This window comes from Polypterus senegalus, chromosome 3, assembly GCF_016835505.1.
Source record: "Polypterus senegalus isolate Bchr_013 chromosome 3, ASM1683550v1, whole genome shotgun sequence".
NCBI classification, from domain to species: Eukaryota; Metazoa; Chordata; class Cladistia; order Polypteriformes; family Polypteridae; genus Polypterus; species Polypterus senegalus.
In genome coordinates this window covers 113034423-113058726 of record NC_053156.1, presented here as the reverse complement: position 1 = coordinate 113058726, position 24304 = coordinate 113034423, and the positions used below count along the sequence as shown (strand labels likewise).

Here is a 24304-nt window from a genome sequence, read left to right as displayed (position 1 = left end):
TTCTTTAATTACAGAGTTATTGGAAAAAAACATTACATTAATTGACATATGTTCTACTGGACCATTCTGGCCTAATTCTGCTAATACAAATCAAAGGTGCAAACTAATTTAAATGCTTTGTAATCACCTCTTCTCAACATTCAACAACACATCAGCTGTAATACCAGATGACATGGCTTGTATCAAATTGGCCAAGTATTCATTGATAACAGATGGTAGGCACTGGCCTTCCTCTTCTGGATCATCCCAGTTATACAGGTTTTCTAAAACAATTAAGAAAGAAGAATACAACAAATTAATAGCTTTTACAGAATAGAATCCAAAAAAGTTGCAAAATGTTACTTCCCTAATAAACAATAATAAATAAAATAACTTTAATAAAAAAATAACATTTGATGTGCTTCCTGAACATGATAAACACAATGCATATGAAAGTTATTATAATATGGCTGGGAAATGAGAAAGGATCTTTACAGTATCATTATAAGCAACCATTGGCCATATAACTGGAAACTGCTGGTAAATGTTTGTATTTATTTTCTCAACATATAGAAATAGTAATAAGTAAATCATAATATTAAGACACTGTCAAATAAAACCCTAGAGCAAACTGAGCTAGATCTCTAAAGAGTCATTTTCTATCAGAAACGGTAGTTGACTCATTTATGAAACTCCAAATTTGGTGTAAAGTTATTACTTCCTATATAGTATAAGAAGTACTTTGACTTTAAAAAGGGGGACTGGAGGGTGTGTTCCAACTACAGAGGGATCACACTCCTCAGCCTACCTGGAAAAGTCTATTCAGGGGTTCTGGAATGGAGGGTCCATCGGATAGTCGAACCTTGGATTCAGGAGGAACAGTGTGGTTTTCGTCCTGGTCGCAGAACAGTGGACCAGCTCTACACCCTTAGCAGAAACCTGGAGGGTGCATGGGAGTTTGCCAAACCAGTCTACATGTGTTTTGTGGACTTGGAAAAGGCATTCAACCGTGTCCCTCGGGGAATCCTGTGGGGGGGTACCGGACCCCCTGATAAGAGCTGATCGGTCCTTGTAAAACCGGTGTCGGAGCTTGCCGGTAGTAAGTCGAGCCCATTTCCAGTGAGAGTTGGACTCCGCCAGGGCTGCCCTTTATCACCGATTCTGTTCATAACTTTTATGGAATTTCTAGGCACAGCCTGGGTGTTGAGGGGGTCCGGTTTGGTGGACTCAGGATTGGGTCACTGCTTTTTGCAGATGATGTTGTCCTGTTTGCTTCATCAGGCCCTGATCTTCAGCTCTCTCTGAATTGGTTCGCAACTGAGTGTGAAGAGGCTGGCATGGGAATCAGCACCTCCAAATCCGAGATTATGGTCCTCAGCCTGAGGAGCGATATCCTGCCCCAAGTGGAGGAGTTCAAGTATCTCAGGGTCTTGTTCATGAGTGAGGGAAGAATGGAGAGTGAGATCGACAGGTGGATCGTTATGGTGTCCGCAGTGATGTGGGCTCTGCATTAGTCTGTTGTGGTGAAAAAGAAGCTGAGCCATAAGGCAAAGCTCTCAATTTACCAGTCGATCTACGTTCCTACCCTCACGTATGGTCATGAGCTATGGGTAGTGACCGAAAGAACAAGATCTCAAATACATGCGGCTGAAATGAGTTTCCTCCGCAGGGTGTCTGGGCTTTCCCTTAAAGATAGGGTGAGAAGCTCAGTCATCCGGGAGGGGCTCAGAGTAGAGCCACTGCTCCTCCGCATCGAGAGAGGAGTCAGATGAGGTGGCTCGGGCATCTGATCAGGATGCCTCCTCAACACCTCCCTGATGAGGTGTTTCAGGCATGTCCAACCGGGAGGAGGCCCCGGGGAAGACCCAGGACACGCTGGAGGGACTATGTCTTCTGGCTGGCCTGGGAACGCCTTGGGATTTTCCCAGAAGAGCTAGAAGAAGTGGCCGGGGAGAGGAAAGTTTGGGCCTCTCTGTTCAAGCTGCTGCCCCCACAACCCGACCTCTGATAAGCGGAAGAGGTTGGATAGACGGAATGTACTTTGACTTGCACTGTTTATTGTTTTTTCCATCACCTATGTCAACTGTCAAACAAATTCAAGATTGCATTTTGCCTAAAGATATTGCATTTTGAGTCCCACAAATGTAACTACAAAAATGATAGTCTCAAATCATTTTGTGTTTGCTTCATATCTATGTGACCAGATGGTCTCATAAAAATGGGACACTGAAGTTTTGACTGGTCTGAACTTAAAATCTTACAGCCAACCCTATACCATAATAAATAACAAGGGAAAATTCACTGAAATATAATAACATAGTTCAAGTTTGTTATCCTGAAAAGTTATCAAAAAAATTAAAAAGACACGCATACAGTAGAGAGAGACCAACATAGTGCTGCTGGGTTTGGCTCTGTTCTCTCACAATTTAAATGAAATGGGGTGAAATTATGATCTAGTGTATGAGACATTTAGCATTTTCTTCCTATGCTCATGTAGGATTTTTCCAGGTACTCTGGTTTTCTCCAAAATTATTTTTCTTTACAACTCTATACTGGTCATATATGAGTACATGTGGGGGTAGGAGAGTGCTCTACATTAGACTGGCATCCCATCCAAGTTTGGTTCCTACCTTGCAATCAGCCATGCTTGGCTATCCTAGAGTGTCTCATGACTCTGTAAAGTGTGAAGAAGGTTTGGAAAATGGATGGTGTGATTGGATCTATTAACATTTACTCCATTTAGCACTGTCACTTTTTTGATTGCATTAAACAATATGGTTTGTTACGACCATTAGTATGATTATGAGTAGGAGTGTAAATATGCACAGAATGAGACTTGTTACACTGTGGACCATACAGCAACGAAGCACCTTGATGTAGACTCTACTTTGAGCCACTATACCAATAGCAATAAATATCTAATATTTCAGCAGTCTATTTTATACAAAGTGATCTAAAATGTAAATAGTAAAAATGACCAGAATCCTTACAAATTGGTTCTGAATTTTTCAAAAATTAAAATGTTAGTAAGTTAGCATAAATCATCAGAAATGTCAGAAGGCTTAAAATCAATTAAATCTGAAAATCATTAGGTTTAATAAATGTAAACAGAAACTTTCTTCTATGAAAATAATTTAGTCAAGAATAATTAAAAAGAAAAAATATTTGAGGTTGTTTTACTGACGGAGTATTTTCTTTTCTTCAAATGACAATGTGTTTTCTTCCTCGTTTTGTTCCTCATCATCACTCTCATGTCTAAGACTATCAGTGTTTTCCTCTACGGGAGACAATCTTTCACAGTTAAGCTCATGGGAGGAAACAGGAATCTCAGTGCTACTCTAGAAAAGCAAAAAATGAAACATTAAAAAAACGTATCTTAGTTACCACCATATGTTACAAACTGTTTAGGATAAATTTTATGACTGTGTTAATTTATCTGTCCATGTATCTAATAATGTATTATTAAATCCCAGATATGTCAATCTTTAGAGCAACAACGACAGGACAGGGTTGTAATATGGAGCCAGACTAGGTTAAAAAGACAAGCTTGTGACATAGTAAATAACCAAAAGAAATGTATTTTTTAGAAGAACCATAATAACGTAAGAGAGAATGCAAGCTCCAAACATAGGTATTGCCTCTGGTATCATGCAGTAGCACTTACTGGTGCACCAATAGGCTGCCAGCCTAAATCAAAGTCCAAGTAAGAGTCCAAAAGGAAAAAACAACAGTAAGGAATAGTAAATTAAGCAAGTAAGCAAACTGATGTCTTGAAATTGGGTTGCCTTAGAATGCCTTAGAACTGTTCAGTAGATGACCACAAAGCTGGTGTCCCTAGTGTATTTACTTTGCTAGATATATCAGAGACGACAAATATACAGTAGGTGTAGTTGAGGCTTGTTGTAAAGTGGGTTACAGAAATAACTAACATGAAAGGTTGTGGCTAAATCAGAGAAAAGTTATGGCTGGTGTGGGCAACTACTGAAAACATACATTTTACAGAGTAAAATGTTATAACCATGTAAGTGACCAACAGGAGAAGTAAAGAAAGTTGAAAGGTAACACCCATGTTTCTTCTGAGGTTGGATTTGAGAGTTAAGCTGCAGAAATGTCTCACTAGAAGACTGAACTACCAACAGCACGAGAATGAAAAAAGGATGAAAGGTGTCTGGGTAAAGAAGAAAAATATCAGATTGTATTTGTTAATTTTATTATTGTGTTTTTTGTTTCTTAAAATTTAAAAACTTGAGTTTTAACCTGGGATTCTGACTTTTTCAGGCAGAATCAAAAAATAATATGGTGTTATAAAACTGTCAAAAGCATTTAACTTACTTGACCTTCATCTTCTTCTATTAGAGTCTGCAATGGAGCCACATTTAGGCCAGTTCGCCAGGATTCAGATGAATGAGGAGCAAAGTCAGCCTTTAAGGAATCTTGAATATATACACAGAAAACACTGACTTTATTAGAGAAAGAACAAGATAAATGTAAGACATAAATCAAAGTTTTTTGTCATGCTCATATTGCTTGCTATTATGAAATGACAATGTAATCAATCTTTATTTTCTATAGCACCTTATATTGAATACTAGCAATATACCCACGCTTCGCAGCGGCGAAGTACTGCATTCAAATTTTTATTAAAAAGAAAATTAAACCTTTTTAAACTGAGGGAAAATATACCAATAATTATTTGTTAAGGATTTCTTTGTATAACACATTGTGAGTTCGGCCCTCCGGTTGTAATAAGACCAAGCTGTGCGCTGAGCTTACTCTTGAGCATGCAACGTACAGTTGGCCATGTGAACAGTAATCTTGTTTCAAATCTCACAGCTTGGATTGCTGCTGTCATAATCAGTTTGAGTTTCATGGTTTGTTTCAATTACGAGAGTATTTGTAGGACTTGTGTTGAAGTGACATTAGGCATCTGTCAAGCGTTGTGAGTATACAACCAGTTTCATCAATAACTTCAAATCCAGCTTTTGAGAGTTTAAACATTCATAAACATCAAAGTGTCTACTACTGAAATCGTCACTTGTCAATCTAAGATGTTTAAGAGGCATTGGCGGTTGTCAAAAGGTGTAAAATATTTGGCCATTTCGGTACACTTGAAAGCGACAACCGAACAATTCACCGGCAGCCATCAACTCACATGCAGATGCATAGGTGAAGGGCTTAAGCATTTCACTCTTCTAGTGCTCCTGTGTAGAATAATTATCTCCTGTACCGTCATCAGTCCACACCATGAACCTGCCCCAGTCATTCAATACATAAGACACAATGTTCTTCCGGATATCAACAGTGAGCCTGATATGGCCGTGCAATATGTAACAAAGAGAATGGAAAAGGTAGGTGCCATCTCCGGGCATGGAAACCACTCAGTAAGTGACAGTTCTTTGATCGATGGTGATCACCTCGATAGACATGTTAATGAAGGTACGGCTGGAATGATAAAGGAAATGGGTACCTGAACAATGTAAAGTAAGTCTAATCTAAAATACCTACATAATAACTGTAATCTTAATAAATGAGCAATAAAACAGCGGAGAAGCCGTGGATTAAATAAAACGGCTGTAGTTATCAGCAGGGAGACGTGAATCCCGTGGCAAAGCAAGGAAGGGAATGTAGAGACTGGAGCGACGGCCGGCCTTATATAGGCAGGCAGCCAACAACGTGGGAGGCGTTGGGATGGGGGACTCACGGTGACCGAGCTGCAGGCTATTGACGTATATATGTACGCAAGTAGGATTCAGTTAGCGTTGGGAACCCGTGTACCAAATATCTTGAAGATGGGCCCATAAGTAACAAAGACCGTTGAAAAGTTCAATATGGCTGCCGACAGTGGCATCATACCACTGAAATAAGTACCAAATTTCAGCCTTCCACCTACATGGGAGGTTGGAGAATTAGTGATGTTGGAAAAGTTCAATATGGCAGCTGACAGTGGCATCATACCACTGAAATAAGTACGTACATCGGTTTTAGTTAGCGCAGGGAAGCCACCTACCAAATTTCGTGAGGATGGGGCCATAAAAAAGAAAGTTCAACATGGTGAATGTTGTCAACCGTTATGACCGTTACGCGTAGAATTTTGAAATGAAACCTGCTTAACTTTTGTAAGCAAGCTGTAAGGAATGAGCCTGCCAAATTTCAGCCTTCTACCTACACGGGAAGTTGGAGAATTAGTGACGTTGAAAAGTTCAATATGGCGGCTAACAGTGGTGTAATACCACCGAAATAAGTACGTACATTGGTTTCGGTTAGCGTAGGGAAGCCGCCTACCAAATTTCGGGAAGATGGGGCCATGAATAAGAAAGTTCAACATGGCGGACGTTGTTGACCGTTACGCCTAGAATTTCGAAATGAAACCTGCTTAACTTTTGTAAGTAAGCTGTAAGGAATGAGCCTGCCAAATTTCAGCCTTCTACCTACACGGGAAGTTGGAGAATTAGTGATGTTGGAAAGTTCAATCTGGCGGCCGACAGTGGCGTCATACCACCGAAATAAGTATGTTCATCGATTTTGGTTAGCGCAGGGAAGCCACCTACCAAATTTCGTGAAGATGGGGTCAGCCTTCTACCTACACGGGAAGTTGGAAAATTAGTGACATTGGACAGTTCAATATGGCGGCCGACAGTGGTGTCATACCATCGAAATAAGTATGTACATTGGTTTCGGTTAGCGCAGGGAAGCCGCCTACCAAATTTTGTGAAGATTGGGCCATAAATAAGAAAGTTCAACATGGCGGACGTTGTCGACCGTTATCGACTGTTATGACCATTACGTGTAGAATTTCGAAATGAAACTTGCTTAACTTTTGTAAGTAAGCTGTAAGAAATAAGCCTGCCAAATTTCAGCCTTCTACCTACACGGGAAGTTGGAGATGTAGTGATGAGTGAGTGAGTGAGTGAGTGAGTGAGTCAGTCATTCAGTCAGTCAGTGAGGGCTTTGCCTTTTATTAGTATAGACTATCAACAATCATTTTAACTGGGAAATCCACAAGATATGTGACCCAAGAGCAGGATTTTACATAAAAAACTTTATGTTTTTTTGTCTGATAACACTCCCTACACTTTTAATGCACTTACATCACAGATTAGCTGATAGTTGGCTTTCAGGATGTATAGTATTTAACAAAATCTGAAAGTTTTGTGATTTACACAGGAATTTTCTCAGAACTTCTGGGGATGAATAGGTCAAATGAAATTCATTTGTACAAAATTCTAATAATACTTATTTTTTTGGAACTCACAATCAACAAATTTGGACAGATCTATAACGAAATGTCATACAAATCTAGTGGGTATTCATGCCTCAGTTAGTTTCTTTAATCAGAAATACCTAATGTTAATTTTCTACTGATACTCTTCTATGATACAACACATACTACTACAAATATAAAAATGATTCATACATGAAACACTTACCTAAATGTTCAACATTTCTTATCATAGTTTTTGATGCTTCATTTAATGGCGCTTCTTCACCTGATTCACTTAAAGAAAGATCATCTTGATTTGGTTTTAATATACCTTTAGTTTGATCAGAGAGAATTTTGTACTGCAAAAGAATTTCCATAAAAATGACTTTAAATTATACAGGTATTAAAAATATATTATCTCAGAATCTCTGATAGTAAGTAAAGGCTGAAAAAACATTTAAGGCAACTGGACATAAAAGTCTTATTAGTAGAAGTCCTAAACTGGTACATGCTGTGTTTTAGATGAGTCTAGAGGTCTTTTACCTTTCACTGAAATTTTGACACCAAACTAAAAAAACTTAATTGTCTTATCTTTTACATATTGTATGAGTAACAACCATAATGAACTACTGCATATTAAAAGATAACTTGTGTTACTTAAAAAAAATTAAAATTCCCTCTATGTAAAATATACGAGTATACCATTTGCAATCTATGTTGATATTAGCATAAAGGTTTTCTTCAAATTGAGATACAGAACCTGATGACCTTTGTTTCAAGCTTAATGGTTTTAGGAATTAATACCTCCAAGCATTTATAGAACATATACTACTACTCATATTTTTGAAGCGTACACTTAAAGAATAATTGAAAACTTTCACTGTAAAAACATTATACAGTATGAACATCAGACTAGTAAGAAGTAGAATGAGTTTTTGTTTTTATATAAAGACACTTTTGTTAAATAAAATATCCTTCCAAATGTGGATATGGATATTGTGTGAATGCAGATCCAACAATATTTTCTAATGAAGAAACTTGACATCCTGTTCCAACCATTCAATAAATGTATTGATAGCAAAAACTGAATTTTAAAAGAGCAGGAATTGATTTTAGCATATAGATTAAAAATCTTAATTCGTTTATGTACCTAATACCAACTAAACTGTTAAATTAGGAATTTTCACTATATGAGCACATACTGTATAATAAATCCACAAATACAAACAAATCACAAGAGTTTGGAAAAAATAACCTAAGCAGAAATTTCCTAAGTGGGAGGCTGTACTAACTTGTCAAAGCAAGTTATTACTTAGACATTCAATTTCTATTGATAGAAATATGAATTTACTCTTGGTAAATTTACCATGTTTAAAAATTCCATTTGAAACAACACTGCCCCACCATTACCTGACAGAGAAAATTTCTAAATGATTACCATTAAATCTTACCTGATGAAGAGTGACAAGAACATGACAAAACTGTCTGAGCTTGTAGCAGAAAGCATCCAAGTTGTGCATTATGCTCTCTTCATCTGTCAGGGATACTCCTGCCCCATGGTAATCATGATCTAAAGTAAATTATTACTTAAAATTTAATAACATAAAAATACATTTTAGGCTTGTCTAGACTATTTAATAGCATCTTGAACACGTAATATAATTTGTTTAAACAAACTGAAGTTCAGGGATTACATTGTTAAAATATTTTTGTCCATGAAGCATGGCAAACAGCACATAATAATTAGCATCTATCAGTACATCCACTGATTTTATAAGCTGATTGCCATATAGTCTTCCACCTTATTCTGTAACTATTGTCATGCACTATAAAAGTTTTATTGATTCTAATTTGATTTCATTTAACTGAGCCTGATTCAAATTTGTTGTCCCTTCATTCTGTCAATTTATACCCATATACCACTTACACATGTTCACTTGTGAAGGCTCTATACTGTTTCTTCTCATAATTTATTAAGTATTAAATGATCTTGTATAATACTTTATTGTGTTACCTTGAGTTATAGTCTTGTTTGATATCTTGCGATAGTGTGCTTGTGAAAGCTGATCAACTGCTGAGAGCTTTGGTACAGGAATGAATATTCTTAAAATCTTCTTTCTGTTGTGCACTACTTGAGGCGTAGTAAGGACCACCATGTAATTAAGATGTCAATATTGTAACTTGAACAGCCTAACATAAATGTGCCAGTATTGGGCTTGGGTTCTCCTTCTGTCTGTAATCTGTCCTATCTTTCTCTTGCCTGTTCCATGCATAGGTTAAACAAGATTAGCCCTGCTAAGAAAGAAATAAATAAAGGGAGTGGCTTGTGCAAAACTGAAGAAAAAAGAAGGGGCAGAGTCCAGTCTTGACAGAAGAAAAGATCACATTGAAGCACTAGAATTGGTATTGATGCTTAAAGCAGTAGAATGCTGGCATAGTTACGGTTTATTCCTTTTTCTTCTCATGACATAAAGGTCAGGAGCACAGAGAGAGCCCAGAGAAGGAATGCAGAGCTATTGACGCCTTACAGCTTTTAATATTTTTTCCAGGTGAGGACCAAGGACACGCACACCACCCACTGAGCCCAGCAAAACCCACAGACAGCCTTGCACAGCCAAGTCTAGGATTGCTGTGGATATTGTTTGACTATATCAAAAGCCAGTTAGATTTTGACTGTACAACACAAAACCCTGAATACTTCTCCTGAAGTCAGCAGCTTTATAAGGTGGGTCTTTTTGCCATGGTGAAATTCCAAATGAAATACTAACTGACCAGGGTCTATTTAAAGATTCGGAGAAATTGCTTAATATTTAACTACGATGCACTTCTGTGTATTATTTGCAAATGAAAGGGCTTATGGAAAGGTTAAACGGGACATTATATGGCATAGGAAAGACAGGAAGCTGCTATTACTGTTATTTTCCTATAAGGAGGTTCAGGCCTCTTTCATTGGCTTCTTACCACTTTAGTTGCTGTATGAGAATTAACCAAGAGGACATTTAGATATTGCATAAGAGGACTAGGAATGGTAACCTGAATCACAGACAAGTGTCACTGACCACATGCTACAACTATGATAAACAATGAAGAGAATGAGACGACTTGTCAAAAAGCATTGGGGGCCCTTTAGGTCAATGTTACATGTTTTAGTTGCAGGGTATGCCAGATTATCTGACAGCAGTCATTTATAGCATCACCAGACCAGTTCAAACTGAATGACTGAAAACCTCTGGATATGCCAGATTCAATGATTGCGGGCTGACCGTCTCACTCACTTGTGCTTGCCCCTATTTGTCACAGCAAATAGCGTGCCACCGGAAGGAGAAGGCACTGTGCAAAGGCAGTTAATAGATGCAGCAATCACAACCCTTTATTTTTTTATGCTTTCATGGCATATAAAACATGAGATATGTAACAGATGAAGTTGTATTCTATCTGTTAAGTCTAATGCTCCTGTGCTGCATAACAGAGCTGGCTCAGCATGAAGGGTTAACAGCTATGGCCTCTCTTCTGGTTGTGAGGTTCAAAACACCCATGTTCCTTATTCCTTGTTGCTACATTTAATGCATTTTTACTTCCAGATCCTGTTGAGGGGCATCTAGTAAATTTAGTATTGAAGCAAAATCTAAATAACTTGAAAATCCAAGGATAAAGAGCATAAGTAGATCAACAGTTAAAATCAAATACTTCACTAGGGGCACCTGTATTAGTATTTAATTTAAATAAAAATAATAAATATAACACCAGTATAGAAATGCTGCTTATTAAATGCTCTCTCTACTGGAAATAAAACTACTTTGGCAAATTACATTATATTAAGGTATGCGTCTCCATTGAAAATGAAACTGGAGAAAATTCAAATAAGAAAAAGAAATAAACAATTTAAAGCTAACACAATTGGTAGTCAAAATTAAAATATTTCAATAGCATTTTATGATGATTAACCATGCCTGTATGTGAACAACTGTATAAACACTTAAAACATTCCAAAAACAGTAAATAAACAATTGGGCATGGTTCAACTACCTGGACATAAGTAAATGTGCATATCTACATGAACTATTTCAATGTTTTGTGCCCGGCACTGTCAGGATAGATTCCAGTGCCCTACAAACCTAATACTGCTTTAATCAGGCTCAGAAAATGGATAGAAGGATGGATGGATGAGTCAATTCAACATATACTTCAATGTATGTTAAGTACATTTAAAAATGAAAATCATATATTTAAAATGTTATGTTCTTAATAACTATTGTATTATAATAAAAATTATGCTAAGTTTAAATCCCTTACACACTATATATATATATAAACTGCTCAAAAAATTAAAGGAACACTTTGAAAACACATCAGATCTCAATGGGAAAAAGAAATCCTCCTGGATATCTATACTGATATAGACTGGGTAATGTGTTAGGAATGAAAGGATGCCACATCGTTTGATGGAAATGAAAATGATCAACCTACAGAGCCCTGAATTCAAAGACGCCCCAAAAATCAGAGTGAAAAAATTATGTGGCAGGCTAGTCCATTTTGCCAAAATATAATTGCAGCAACTCAAAATTGTACGCAGCACTTTGTATGGCCCCTGTGTTCTTGTATACATGCCTGACAACATCGGTGCATGCTTCTAATGAGATGACAGATGGTGTTGTGGGGGATCTCCTCCCAGATCTGGACCAGGGCATCACTGAGTTCCTGGACAGTCTGAGGTGCAACCTGGTGGCATTGGATGGACCAAAACATAATGTCCCAGAGGTGTTCTATTGGATTTAGGTCAGGAAAGTGTGGTGGCCAGTCAATGGTATCAATTCCTTCATCCTCCAGGAACTGCCTGCATACTCTCACCACATGAGGCCAGGAATTGTCGTGCACCAGGAGCCACTGTACCAGCATAGGGTCTGACAATGGATCCAAGGATTTCATCCTGATACCTAATGGCAGCCAAGGTGCCTTTGTCAAGCCTGTAGCGGTCTGTGTGACCCTCCATAGATATGCCTCCCCAGACAATCATTAACCCACCACCAAACTGCTCATGCTGAATGATGTTACAGGCAGCATAATGTTCTCCATGGTTTCTCCAGACCCTTTCACTTCTGTCACGTGCTCAGGGTGAACCTGCTCTCATCTGTAAAAAGCACAGGGCACCAGTGGTGCATCTGCCAATTCTGGTATTCTATGGCGAATGCTAATCGAGCTGCATGCTGCTGGGCAGTGAGCTCAGGGCCCATTAGAGGACATGGGGCCCTTGGGTCACCCTCATGAAGTCTTTCTGGTTGTTTGGTCAGAGACATTCACACCAGTGGCCTGCTGGAGGTCATTTTGTTAGGGCTCTGGCAGTGCTCATCCTGTTCCTCCTTGCCCAAAGGAGCAGATACTGGTCCTGCTGATGGGTTATGGACCTTCTATGGCCCTCTCCAGCTCTCCGAGAGTAACTGCTTGTCTCCTAGAATCTCCTCCATGCCCTTGAGACTGTGCAGGGAGACACAGCAAACCTTCTGGCAATGACACGTATTGATGTGCCATCCTGGAGAAGTTGGACTACCTGTGCAACCTCTGTAGGGTCCAGGTATCGCCTCATGCTACCAGTAGTGACACTGACTGTAGCCAAATGCAAAACTAGTGAAGAAACGGTCAGAAAAGATGAGGAGGGAAAAATGTCAATGGCCTCCACCTGTTAAACCATTCCTATTTTAGGGGTCATCTCATTGTTGCCCCTCTAGTGCATCTGTTGTTAATTTCATTAACACCACAGCAGCTGAAACTGATTAACAACCCCCTCTGCTACTTAACTGACCAGATTAATATCCCATAAGTTTCATTGACTTTAGGCTATACTCTGATTAAAAAGTGTTCCTTTAATTCTTTTGAGCAGTATATATATATATATATATATATATATATATATATATATATATATATATATATATATATACACACACACAATCACAAATATATAAATATATATATATATATATACATATACACACACACACACACACACACACACATACATACATACATACATACATACATATATATATATATATATATATATATATATATATATATATATATATATCTTACCAATGCTTGATGCTAAAGAAGCCTTTCTTAGGCTAGCTTTTCTTCCAGCTGAAACTGAAGGTGGTTTTCCCTGCATTGTCGACAGAGAACTAGAAGAAGAGAAATGGTGGAGTCCATGATATCCTCCCAGATTTTCCCGCAGTTGGCGTAAAGCATCTAGAAGATAGGTCTGCAACATCAGACAGGTTTGTATTCTGGGAATAAAAACATGCAGCAGAAAAAAATATTGAATTATAAATGGAACAAACAAAATGAGAATGTATCTTGGACAATCAAGGTACACAAACACAAATCCAGACTTTCACAGTTCTATCAAAACCATGTGCAATAAAAACTTCATATGCAAGTTTAGATGCACTGAAACACAAAGATAATCTTAATATTACGCTGATGAAAGAGGAAGTAATTTACATGGTGTACATGGCACACAGGATGGATGGACGTCCTGGCAAGGAGTTGGGAAGATACCTTATCCGGACAGGAAGCTCCGAGTGGACGAGAGGAGGAAGGATGTTGTACCTAGGCAAAGCTCCAAATGGATGGATGGATATCCCAACCAACAGAGAAGATGGTTTTTTACCTGGGTGGGAAGCCCCGGATAAATGGACAGGTGTCCCAACTGGAAATATGTGTAGCACCATCCTTGGCTGGGATAGAAGAGGCGGTCAAGGAAGGACTTTCCCTTGGGGATGTTTAACCCCCCAACCCCCAGTTGCTAGATGGCAGTGACCCTCAATATTTAAGTCCAGGGAACCAGCAGGGAATGCCAGAAATTGTAGTCCAGCCCCTGGGGTCCATGGGTGCCAAAAGATGACACTGCAAGGAGAACTACTCCCTGCTATGTGGGACTTCTGTGTGACCCGGAAGTGCTTCCAACAGGCATCTGAGTACTCAAAAAGGTCCCTACTACATTATTCAGGCAAGTCAGAGCTGGGAGGAAAGAAGGCAAAGGAGTGGTGAGGAAAGGAGATGGGAATTGGAGGAGAGATAACTGTTTATGTGCTTATTCTTAAGTATTGTGTAATAAAAAAACCTTTATTTTAACCCAGGACTGTCTTTGTGTATTGGTGTTTGGGATTTGGGACTCACTGGTGCCCCCTAGTCTTCAAAATAAGAAAAATGTCATATATAAAAATTAAACAATTTCATAGCCTAAGTAACTTAGACAAAATACATTTATACTACAAACAATTAAAACTAGGCAGCATGGTGGAGCAGTAGTGGCGCTGCTGCCTCGCAGTTAGGAGACCTGGGTTTGCTTCCCGGGTCCTCCCTGCGTGGAGTTTGCATGTTCTCCCCATGTATGCGTGGGTTTTCTCGATATGCTCCGGTTTCCTGCGACAGTCCAAAGACATGAAGGTTAGGTACACTGGCGATCCTAAATTGTCCCTGGTGTGTGGGTGTGTGTGTGTGCCCTGAGGTGGGCTGACGTCCTGCCCAGGATTTGTTCCTGCCTTGCACCCTGTGCTGGCTGGGATTGGCTCCAGCAGAACCCCATGACCCTGTGTTAGGATATAGCAGGTTGGAAAATGACTGACTGACTGACTGACTGACTGACAATAAAAAGTTAATTTAGGTAATGCTTTTTGAGGCACATTGTGTGCGTCTTGTAAAAAGGGATTCAACACAAAAGTAATATCACAAACTGGCAACAAAAGAAAAAAGAAAATAAAACAGAATATGAAAACAGAAAGTTACTGCTTTTATAAATTTTACAAAGAAGATATTGCAACACACACTAAGTTAATTTCTCAGGATTAGCACCACCACAGACTTTGTGACGTTCTTAAAACTATATTATCATGAGCCTTGTGATACTGTTGGAGTGCCTTTGACAGATTACAAAAGTGATACCTTCACAATTTGATTACTATGGTGATTTTATTAAATGAGAATTTTCCACAAATGCTTAAGAAACATGATTTTGTGAAAGTGTCCTTTGTAACTTGCCTTGTTAATGATTTGTGAGAGACAAGAATAGCATGACCCTGTAGTTAGGATATAGCGGGTTGGATAATGGATGGATGAAGGATAGCACTTTGCACAGGCAAAATGAGGCAGTGGAAGAACCTTGTTACATCATACTTCAGATTGCTCCAAGCAGTAATTTCTGCCAAAAGTGTTTCAACTAAGTACTGAGAAAAGGGTCTCAATACTTGTGTTAATGTGATATTACATTTGTTATTTTCAATAAAGTTGCAAAAATTCCTAGAATCCTCATTCTGGGGTATTGAGTGATGTTTGATATGAGGAAGAAATGAGTGTGAATGATTCTTGCACAAGGCTGCAACAAAACAAAATCTGAAAAAAGTGAAGGGGTCTGAATAATTTCTAAATCCACTGGTCACTTTTAGATATTTAAAATGTGGTTCAAGATAGGTCAAATGCATTTTGCAATATCTTAAAACAGGGTCATTTGCATTTTGAAATTTAAAATTTTATGTATTTTCCATTAGACCTCCAGTTTCTTTAGTATATCTTGAAATGTAAGTGAAATATCACAAGAGGTTATTTTAAGATAGCTCAAAATGCATTTGGAATATCTAAAAATGCACAGGAAGCTTTTAAAGATACCCATAAATTTAATTCAGCTATCTCCAAATGGTGTGTATTTTATTTCTTGAGATGTCAAAACGTAATTTTGTAATAATCTTAAATTTTATTTTATGATACCTCAAATTTTACTTAAATGCACTCACCAGCCACATTATTAGGTACACCTTACTAGTATCAGGCTAGACTCCCTTTTGTCTTCAGAACTGCTGTAATTCTTTGTGGCACAGATTCAGCAAGGTGCTGGAAACATTCCTCAGGGATTTTGGTCCATATTGACATGACAGCATCATACATTTGCTGTAGATTTGCTGCCTGCACATCCAGGAAGTGAATCTTCTGTTCCACCATCCCAAAGATGCTCTATTGAGATCTGTTGACTGTGGAGGTCATTTAAGTACAGTGAACTTGTTATCATGTTCAGTAAACCAGTTTGAGATGATTTGAGCTTTGTGTCATGGTGCATTATAATGCTGGAAGTAGCCATCAGAAGATGGGTACACTGCAGTCATAAAGGGATGGACATGGTCAGCAACAATACTCAGGTAGGCTGTCACATGTAAATGATTTTCAGTTGATACCAATGGTCCCAAAGTGTGCCACCACCATCACCAGCCTGAACCGCTGATACAAGGTAGGATGGATTCATGCTTTTCTGTTGTTGGTGTCAAATTATGACCCTACCATCTGAATGTTGCAGAAATCAAGATTCCTCAGACCAGGCAACATCTCTCCAATCTTCTATTGTCCAGTTTTGGTGAGCCTGTGCAAATTATAGCCTCAGTTGCCTGTTCTTAGTTGACAGGAGTGGTACTAAGTGTCGTCTCCTACTGTTATAGCCCATCTGCTCCTATACTGTATTTGACATGTTGTGTGTGTTCAGAGATGCTCTTCTGCACTTTGGTTATAACTAGTGGTTATTTCAGTTTGAGTTACTGTTGCCTTCCTAGCACCTCGGACTAGTCTGGCCATTGTCCTCTGACCTCTAGCATCAACAAGACATTTTCTCCCTTTTTTCTCTGCAAACCCTAGAGAAAGTTGTGCATGAACATCCCAGTAGACCAGCAGTTTCTGAAATACTCAGATCAGCCCGTGGCACCAATAGGCACGCCATGTTTAAAGACACTTAAATCACCTTTCTTCATAATTTTGATGGTTGGTTTGAACTTCGCAGGTCATCTTGACAATGTATACAAGTCTAATACTTTATGCTTCTGCCATGTGATTGGCCGATTAGATATGTGCATTAACAAGCAGTTAAACAGGTGTACCTAATAAAGTGGGCAGTGAATGTATATTTTAAGATACTTTTTAAAAAGACAGGAAGTTATTTCAAGATATCAGAATATCAGTTTCAGATTTGTTAAACACAATTACAGATATCAGAACTGTGACTTAGTAAGAAGTCTTATTAACTTATTAAAACATAACATTCTTAGAACTGCTTAACTGAAACATGGGCATTTGGGACTGGAGCCTATTCTGGAAGCTAAACAAGAAACAGCTCTGGGGCCTCATGTATAACGCCGTGCGTAGAACTCGCACTATAACATGGCGTAAGCACAAAAGCCGAAATGTGCTTATGCACAGAAAAATCCAGATGCACGAATCTGTGCGTACTCCAACTTCCATGTTCTTTCGCTACATAAATCCCGATCAGCGTGAAAACTAACGCTCGTGCACGCGCATTATGTAACGCCCCAAATCCTCCCAGAATTACGCCTATTTGAATATGCAAATCAATATAAATCGCCCTTAAGCGCAGCCTTCTGTGAAAAGACAATGGGAAAAGCACGGGGGGAAACATAAGAATTTCAGCGAATACCAAGTGGAGGCAAAGGAAAAACATACTATTTGTTCAAATAAGCCGTGGTATAATCAACAAAAGGAAGTTGATCGAGTGGCATAGCGTGTTGGAGAAACTTGAAAGCTCACATCCACAAAATCGCACAGTGCCCGAAATAAAAAAGAAGTCACATATCAAAGTCAGCCGTGGAAAGCCGAGTTGTAAGCCCACTGTCTGAGTGTCATATGAAAGCTTATTAGGGTACAGAGAAAAAAGGCACACAGTGGGGAAAAAGCACGAAATGTCAACTTCAATCTCGACATTTCCACTTTAATCACGTAGTTTATTTTGTCATTAAAGTAGAACATCATAATATTCATCTTAAAATTGTTTAATTAACCAGTTTCTAAAATCACATCGTAATTAAAGTAGCACGTTAAATGCTTTGTTTTGTATTTGATTTTCTATGTGCTCTATGTGTGTGAATCACTACTTGTTTCTTAAACCGGCTCTCTTCCTCCAACTGGACACAGAGTCCATTACATTTGTGATATTACAGCTCTCTGAATAACTAAAATACTGAGATGTATACGTGATGTCATTTTCATGATGATAGGAGTTAAAGTCATAGGAGTTAAACTGTTTTGAACCGCAAGGTCCGTACAGTGTCACACACGTGTGCATGGGAAGCAGCTGAAGGGCTTAGACAATACTGTTTATACATCTGCCCAGGGCGGGTACGCTGACGCTCTTTCTGAGTTCTCTGCAGGTCTTACCGGGAAACCCCACCAGGAGCCGCCATTTCCAGGAAGGACACACCACCTCCGGTTCCGGCCCCAAGAATGAGGTCACTTCCGGTTCCGGCCCCAAGGGTGATGTCACTTCAGTTCCGGCCCAGAGGGCGACATCATTTCCGCCCTCTGAGCTATAAAGCTCACTGCCTTTGCTTAGGCAGGCAGTTCTGTTTTGGACTCTGTTGTGTAACAACTGTTTAAATATGCCTCAAAGACTTTTGCAGCCGGGAAACCGAATTAAACGGGTGGCTGCCCCAAACCTTTCTACGTCTCTGGTCTCCTCTTCTTACAGTGGCGTAGTCGGCAGGATGGTGTCCCGATGAACCGGGACACGAACTTCATGGAACCAGGTGGGTGAGTACGGGGCGAGTTTCAGGGCAGGGAGTGCGCGGAGGGTCAGGAAGGACGCGGTGCAGGCTCTGCTCCATGAGCATAACCGGGGTTGACCACCCATCTCGTGGAGAAGGTAGAGGGACCCACAGGCGTGGGCTGGCTTCTGGGGAACACACGAGTGGCTCAGTATGCTCTCCTGGCAGGAAAGCCGAGCTGCCCATCGGGACCAAGGTCCCTGTTAGCGATGGGTTGTCCCCAGGCGGCAGGTGAAAGAAATAATAAACTGGGAGTTTAACCCAAACAAAGGGCTGTCAGAGCAGGCTATGGCTCTCTGGCAACAGGTGGGTGAGTGGCTACGGCCATTTGAGTTGACCCCTACAAATAGTGCAGCAAGTGGCCTGTTTTTGCTGCTAAAAGCTACCCCAGGAATTTGCCCAGCCGGCCTGGGGAATTCCATTCTATGGACGAGCTGCTACAAACCTTGCAAACCCAGAGGCCGGCTGTGAAACCTGGGAGGCAGAACAGCCGCTCTGTGGACTACCGGGAGCTATGTCCTACTAAAGCAGTCCCTTCCACGCAATCCAGAGCCTGTTCGAAGTCGCCGGGCCGTCTGGCTTGCGACCTGTCGGGAACAAGGCGGACCGTAGGGGACAATGGCGGGGTTGTTTGTGTGCCCTTAGCAATCCCTGGCGGATAAACATACGGGGAGCTTCTTATTAATGGACATAAATAACAGCGCTGTTGATTCCGGCAGTAGCGTGTCTGTCGTTGCTCGCCGTTTTATTCTACCGCAACAGTGGATTAAAAAAGACCAGTCTAAAATGTATACGGAGATATCCGCTCGTACAATACCGCCCGATGTTACGTATGTCTCGGAGGAACCCTTCGGCTTACGTAGCGGTACACCGGATCCTCCGTTTCCGTAATCCTCGGGCGGACTGGTCTGACAGTAACGCGGTAGTTTAGAAAGCATTCCCGAAAAGCTTTTGGCCTCGTTATAGATGATAAAGACTCATCTCAAGCTGCTTCCACACCGTGTAATCAGCCGACAGGGAGTGGGGCGGTAGGCCAAGAGAGTGACGAAGATACTCCCGGACCGTCGCGGGCTACTACGTCATCCACTAGCGCCCCGGCAGCGAGGGGGATTCTCCGCCCCTTGAGGTCAGACCGGACCCGCTCTCTGAGTTGCACTTTCAGTTTAGAGCGACTCCGGCTTCTTTCAAGAGAGAACAGTGGAATGGCGACTCTCTGAAGCACATAAAGAATGCAGTGGTTCTCGTTAACGCCAGCGACGCATTTGCCCATGCCACAGGGACCTCACTTTGTCATGGATAATGAATTATTGTATCGGGTTGCTGAACATGAGGGAAGGTCGGAAGTTGTTGCTAGTCCAGCGGACCTACGGCGGCAGGTTTGCGAGTTAGCCCACTCTCACCTTCTTGGAGGCCATCTCGGCTCCGATAAAACATTAGAGCGCATTAAGCTCCGTTTTTTTTGGCCGGGGATTAATGAGGAGGTTCGCGCTTTTGCATTTCCTGCCGGAGTGTCAACTGCGGCAAATTCCTAGGAAGGACCGTGCTCCTCTGATTCCCCTTCCCCTTATTGGCGTTCCCTTTGACAGGATTGGGGTGGATATAGTAGGACCCCTGGAGCCCTCAGCCGAGGATATAAATATATACTCGTCCTCGTGGATTATGCAACCCGATTCCCTGAAGCCGTTCCATTGCGCTCGGCTACCACTAAAAATATTGCACGGGAACTAGTAGGAGTCTTTTCACGCGTGGGCATTCCTAGAGAAGTCCTGACGGACCAAGGAACGCCTTTCACCTCGGAAGCGTTCAAGGAGACTGCCAAGTTACTGAAAATAAAGCATTTAAAACCTCGTGTATCATCCTCAAACCGATGGGCTAGTGGAGAGATTCAATCAAACTCTCAAGCAAATGCTACGTAAGGTAGTCAGCAAGGATGGGAGGAATTGGGACCAACTCCTCCCCTTGTCCTCTTTGCCTACGGAAGTCCTCAAGCCTCTACGGGTTCTCTCCCTTTGAATTACTATACGGAAGACAGCCCGGGGCTTATTAGATATTTTTAAAGAGGGCTGGGAAGGGGAGGCACAGCCCTCCACTAACATTTTGGAGTATATCGCCCAATTGCGCGATAGATTTGATGTAATAAGACCTATACTAAAAAGTCATATCGAGGAGGCACAATCAGCACAGGCCGCCTGTATGACCGTGTACGACTCTCCGGGAGTTCCAACCGGGGATCGCGTCATGGTATTGGTTCCTACTTCACACTCTAAACTGCTCGCACATTGGCTAGGCCCCTCAGAAATTAAGGAGAGGAAGGGATTGGTGACTATTTGGTGAAACAGCCCAATCGCCGACCAGCTGAGCGAATATATCATGTAAACCTGCTGAAACCGTGGAAGGAGAGGGATCCCGATCCCTCCTCCGGACAGCCCTGCTCTCTCTTGCGAAGTAAGTGCCCTTAATTTCGTGAACAGCTATCTCCCAGACAGAGACAGGAGCTCGAAGCAGCTATCCGCTCGGTCCCAGAGGTGGTAAGTGAACAACCAGGTCGGACCTCTCTGATTGCGCACGACATAGTGACTGACCCGGGGGTGATCGTCCGGGGCGACCCTACAGACTCCCGGAGGCAAAGAAAGTAGAAGTGGAACTGGAAATCAAGCGAATGCTGGCACTAGGAGTGATCGAGGAAAGTAGTAGTCCCTGGTCCAGCCCCATCGTCTTGATTGCTAAGCCTGACGGCAGTTGGAGGTTTTGCAATGACTTCCGTCGGCTCAACCAAGTTTCCGATTTGATGCTTATCCCATGCCTCGCGTGGGCGACCTCCTCGAGACTGGGACCAGCCAAATTCTTGACTACACTTGACATGACAAAGGGGTACTGGCAGGTTCCTTTAACGGAGTCCGCAAGGAAAAAAACCGCGTTTAGCACTCCTAGCGGACACTGGCAGTATCGTGTCCTTCCATTCGGGTTACACGGGCCTGCGACTTTTCAGCGTCTGGTGGACAAAGTGCTCCGGCCCCATAACTCGTTCTGTGCTGCCTATCTGGATGGCGTTGTCATCTATTCCAGCACCTGGAAGGAGCACATACAGCAGGTCACAGCAGTATTACGGACATTGGGAGAGGCCGGGCTCCGCATCAACCCCAAGAAATGTTTCTTGGGTTGAGAGAAGCCAAATATTTGGGCTACCTAGTGGGCCGGGGTACTGTGAGGCCACAGTGTTCCAAGTTGCAAGCCATAATGGCCTGGCCCGTCCCAAACCAAGCGGCAAGTCCAATCCTTTCTCGGTTTGGCGGGTACTACCGCCGGTTTGTGCCTCGCTTCTCTCGAGAGCGGCGCCCTTGACCGACTTGACAAAGAAAAGAGCTCCTAATACGGTGGTATGGTCTGATAAAGCGGGGGCTGCATTCAGTGACTTAAAAAGGGCTCTGACTTCAGCACCTATCTTAATCTCCCCTAACTTCTCTCTCCCTTTTGTCCTCCAGGCGGACGCCGGACACAGGCTTGGGAGCCGTGTTGAGCCAAAGCGTCGGCGGTGTTGAACACCCGTTATGTACCTGAGCGGAAACTGTTGGACGGGAGACCAGGTACGCGGCGGTGGAGAAGGAGGCTCTGGCGATCAAATGGGCGGTGACGCAGCTGCGGTACTACCTCTTGGGTCGCGTGTTCACTCTGGTGACGGATCATGCGCCTTTAAAGTGGATGGCCCTTCACAGGGAGTGAATCCAGCGGGTCACGAGGTGGTTTCTTGACCTGCAGCAGTACAAATATACGCTGCGTTCATCGACAGGGGTCCCTTCATGCCAACGCCGATGCCCTCTCCGGCCCACGACCTCTCGGTGCAGGTCGCCCGACCCACGGGTCTGGGCTGAGGGGAGTCTTGTCACACTACGTGTGCATGGGAAGCAGCTGAAGGGCTTAGACAATACTGTTTATACATCTGCCCAGGGGCGGGTGCGCTGGCGCTCTTTCTGAGTTCTCTGCAGGTCTTACCGGAAATCCCACCAGGAGCCGCCATTTCCAGGAAGGACACACCACCTCGGTTCCGGCCCCAAGAATGAGGTCACTTCGGTTCCGGCCCCAAGGGTGATGTCACTTCCAGTTCCGGCCCAGAGGACGACATCATTTCCGCCCTCTGAGCTATAAAGCTCACTGCCTTTGCTTAGGCAGGCAGTTCTGTTTTGGACTCTGTTGTGTAACAACTGTTTAAATATGCCTCAAAGACTTTTGCAGCCGGGAAACCGAATTAAACGGGTGGCTGCCCCAAACCTTTCTACGTCTCTGGTCTCCTCTTCTTACAACAGGAAAGGCTTTGAAACGTTTTGCCGTGGCAGAGACAGCGTGTGCTTAATGCCGTATACCGATAATTCTCTTTCCGATCAGCTGCTGCTGTGATTCACACTCAGATACAGTGATATAAATACTCCGAGTGGTGCAGTGAGAGAAATATGGAAAAAGATGATCCGCTGTGGCAACTCCTAACGGGAGGAGCTGAAAGAAGAAGAAGAAGAAGAAGAAGGAGAAGTGAGAGTAACAACGCTAAAGCAGTTATGGCATTTGGAATACTATGGCTGTTCCCTGGACCATTATATTGTTACGAGTTAATTACAATCAGATGCATTACACTAATAAACAATATGCGGTTAGTTTCTGTTTATTTATAAAGCCGCGTCATCAAAATAATGAGTAATCACACAAGAACAGTAGCACTGCTTTGACGCTGGGTGCCGCCAGTTTGCAAAACCAGGCGGAGAACTTGCGTACGACAAGACATGAGGTACCGTGGAAAAGTGCGTGGCTTTACGCCAAGTGTAGGTTTTATACATGCGATTTGAACGTGGAAAAGTTCTTACGCAACATTTCTGTGCGTACGCACCATTTATACATGAGGCCCCTGGAGAGGACGGCAGTCTATCCCAGAGCAAATTCAGTGACATAACTACGTTGGTCCCAGTTAAACTGTTAAGGATCTTAATAGAGACATTTTTGAGATGAGTAAAGGAACCATGAGTATACTGACACAGGAAGACTGTTTAGATTCCACACTGAGAGTAACTAGATGCAGCAGTCCCAGAGGTGAGGATCAGTGAGGTCTGTGCACCATCATGCTACCTCTCTACTAAAGCAAAACTAACCTATTATATATAGAGGAATGGTTATTGTCACTCTCTAGCCTCTTTTCTTTTGTCTTGCCCTTCAGATGTAGAGACATTTGTACTGGAATATATTCATCTCTTGCCATTTCTTCTTCAATTCTTTCCCACAGTCTGTCATCAGACTCGCCTAGTAGGATGGCTTCATGCAGGAAGTCTCTGCAAGTCAGTGTTAACTGATTACATATCTGTAAAATAAAAAAAATAGCTGTCAAATGATTCTTCTTATCAAATTATGAGAAAAGACAGAAAATAAATAAGAATACCGAAATAAGACACAATAAATAATTTTGCAGGAGTGGTCTTTAAAATACATTAAACATAAAATTATAATATTTGTATTGATAAATAATTTGTTTCAGTATGTAAAATCCATATATTGGAAA

At 41.6% G+C, this 24304-nt stretch overlaps 1 protein-coding gene across 1 annotated transcript in view; it reads right to left on the bottom strand.

The window, feature by feature from the left end:
- LOC120526593 (dynein heavy chain 5, axonemal-like) overlaps window positions 1-24304 on the bottom strand; it is a 259504-nt gene that overhangs the window by 195575 nt on the left and 39625 nt on the right. Inside the window, exons 7-13 of the mRNA XM_039749755.1 lie at window positions 23901-24106; window positions 13268-13461; window positions 8632-8750; window positions 7407-7539; window positions 4312-4439; window positions 3164-3317; window positions 128-263 (exon numbers count right to left, since the gene is read on the bottom strand). Coding sequence (XP_039605689.1) covers window positions 128-263; window positions 3164-3317; window positions 4312-4439; window positions 7407-7539; window positions 8632-8750; window positions 13268-13461; window positions 23901-24106 — 1070 coding nt within the window. The remainder of the gene's footprint in view (window positions 1-127; window positions 264-3163; window positions 3318-4311; window positions 4440-7406; window positions 7540-8631; window positions 8751-13267; window positions 13462-23900; window positions 24107-24304) is intronic.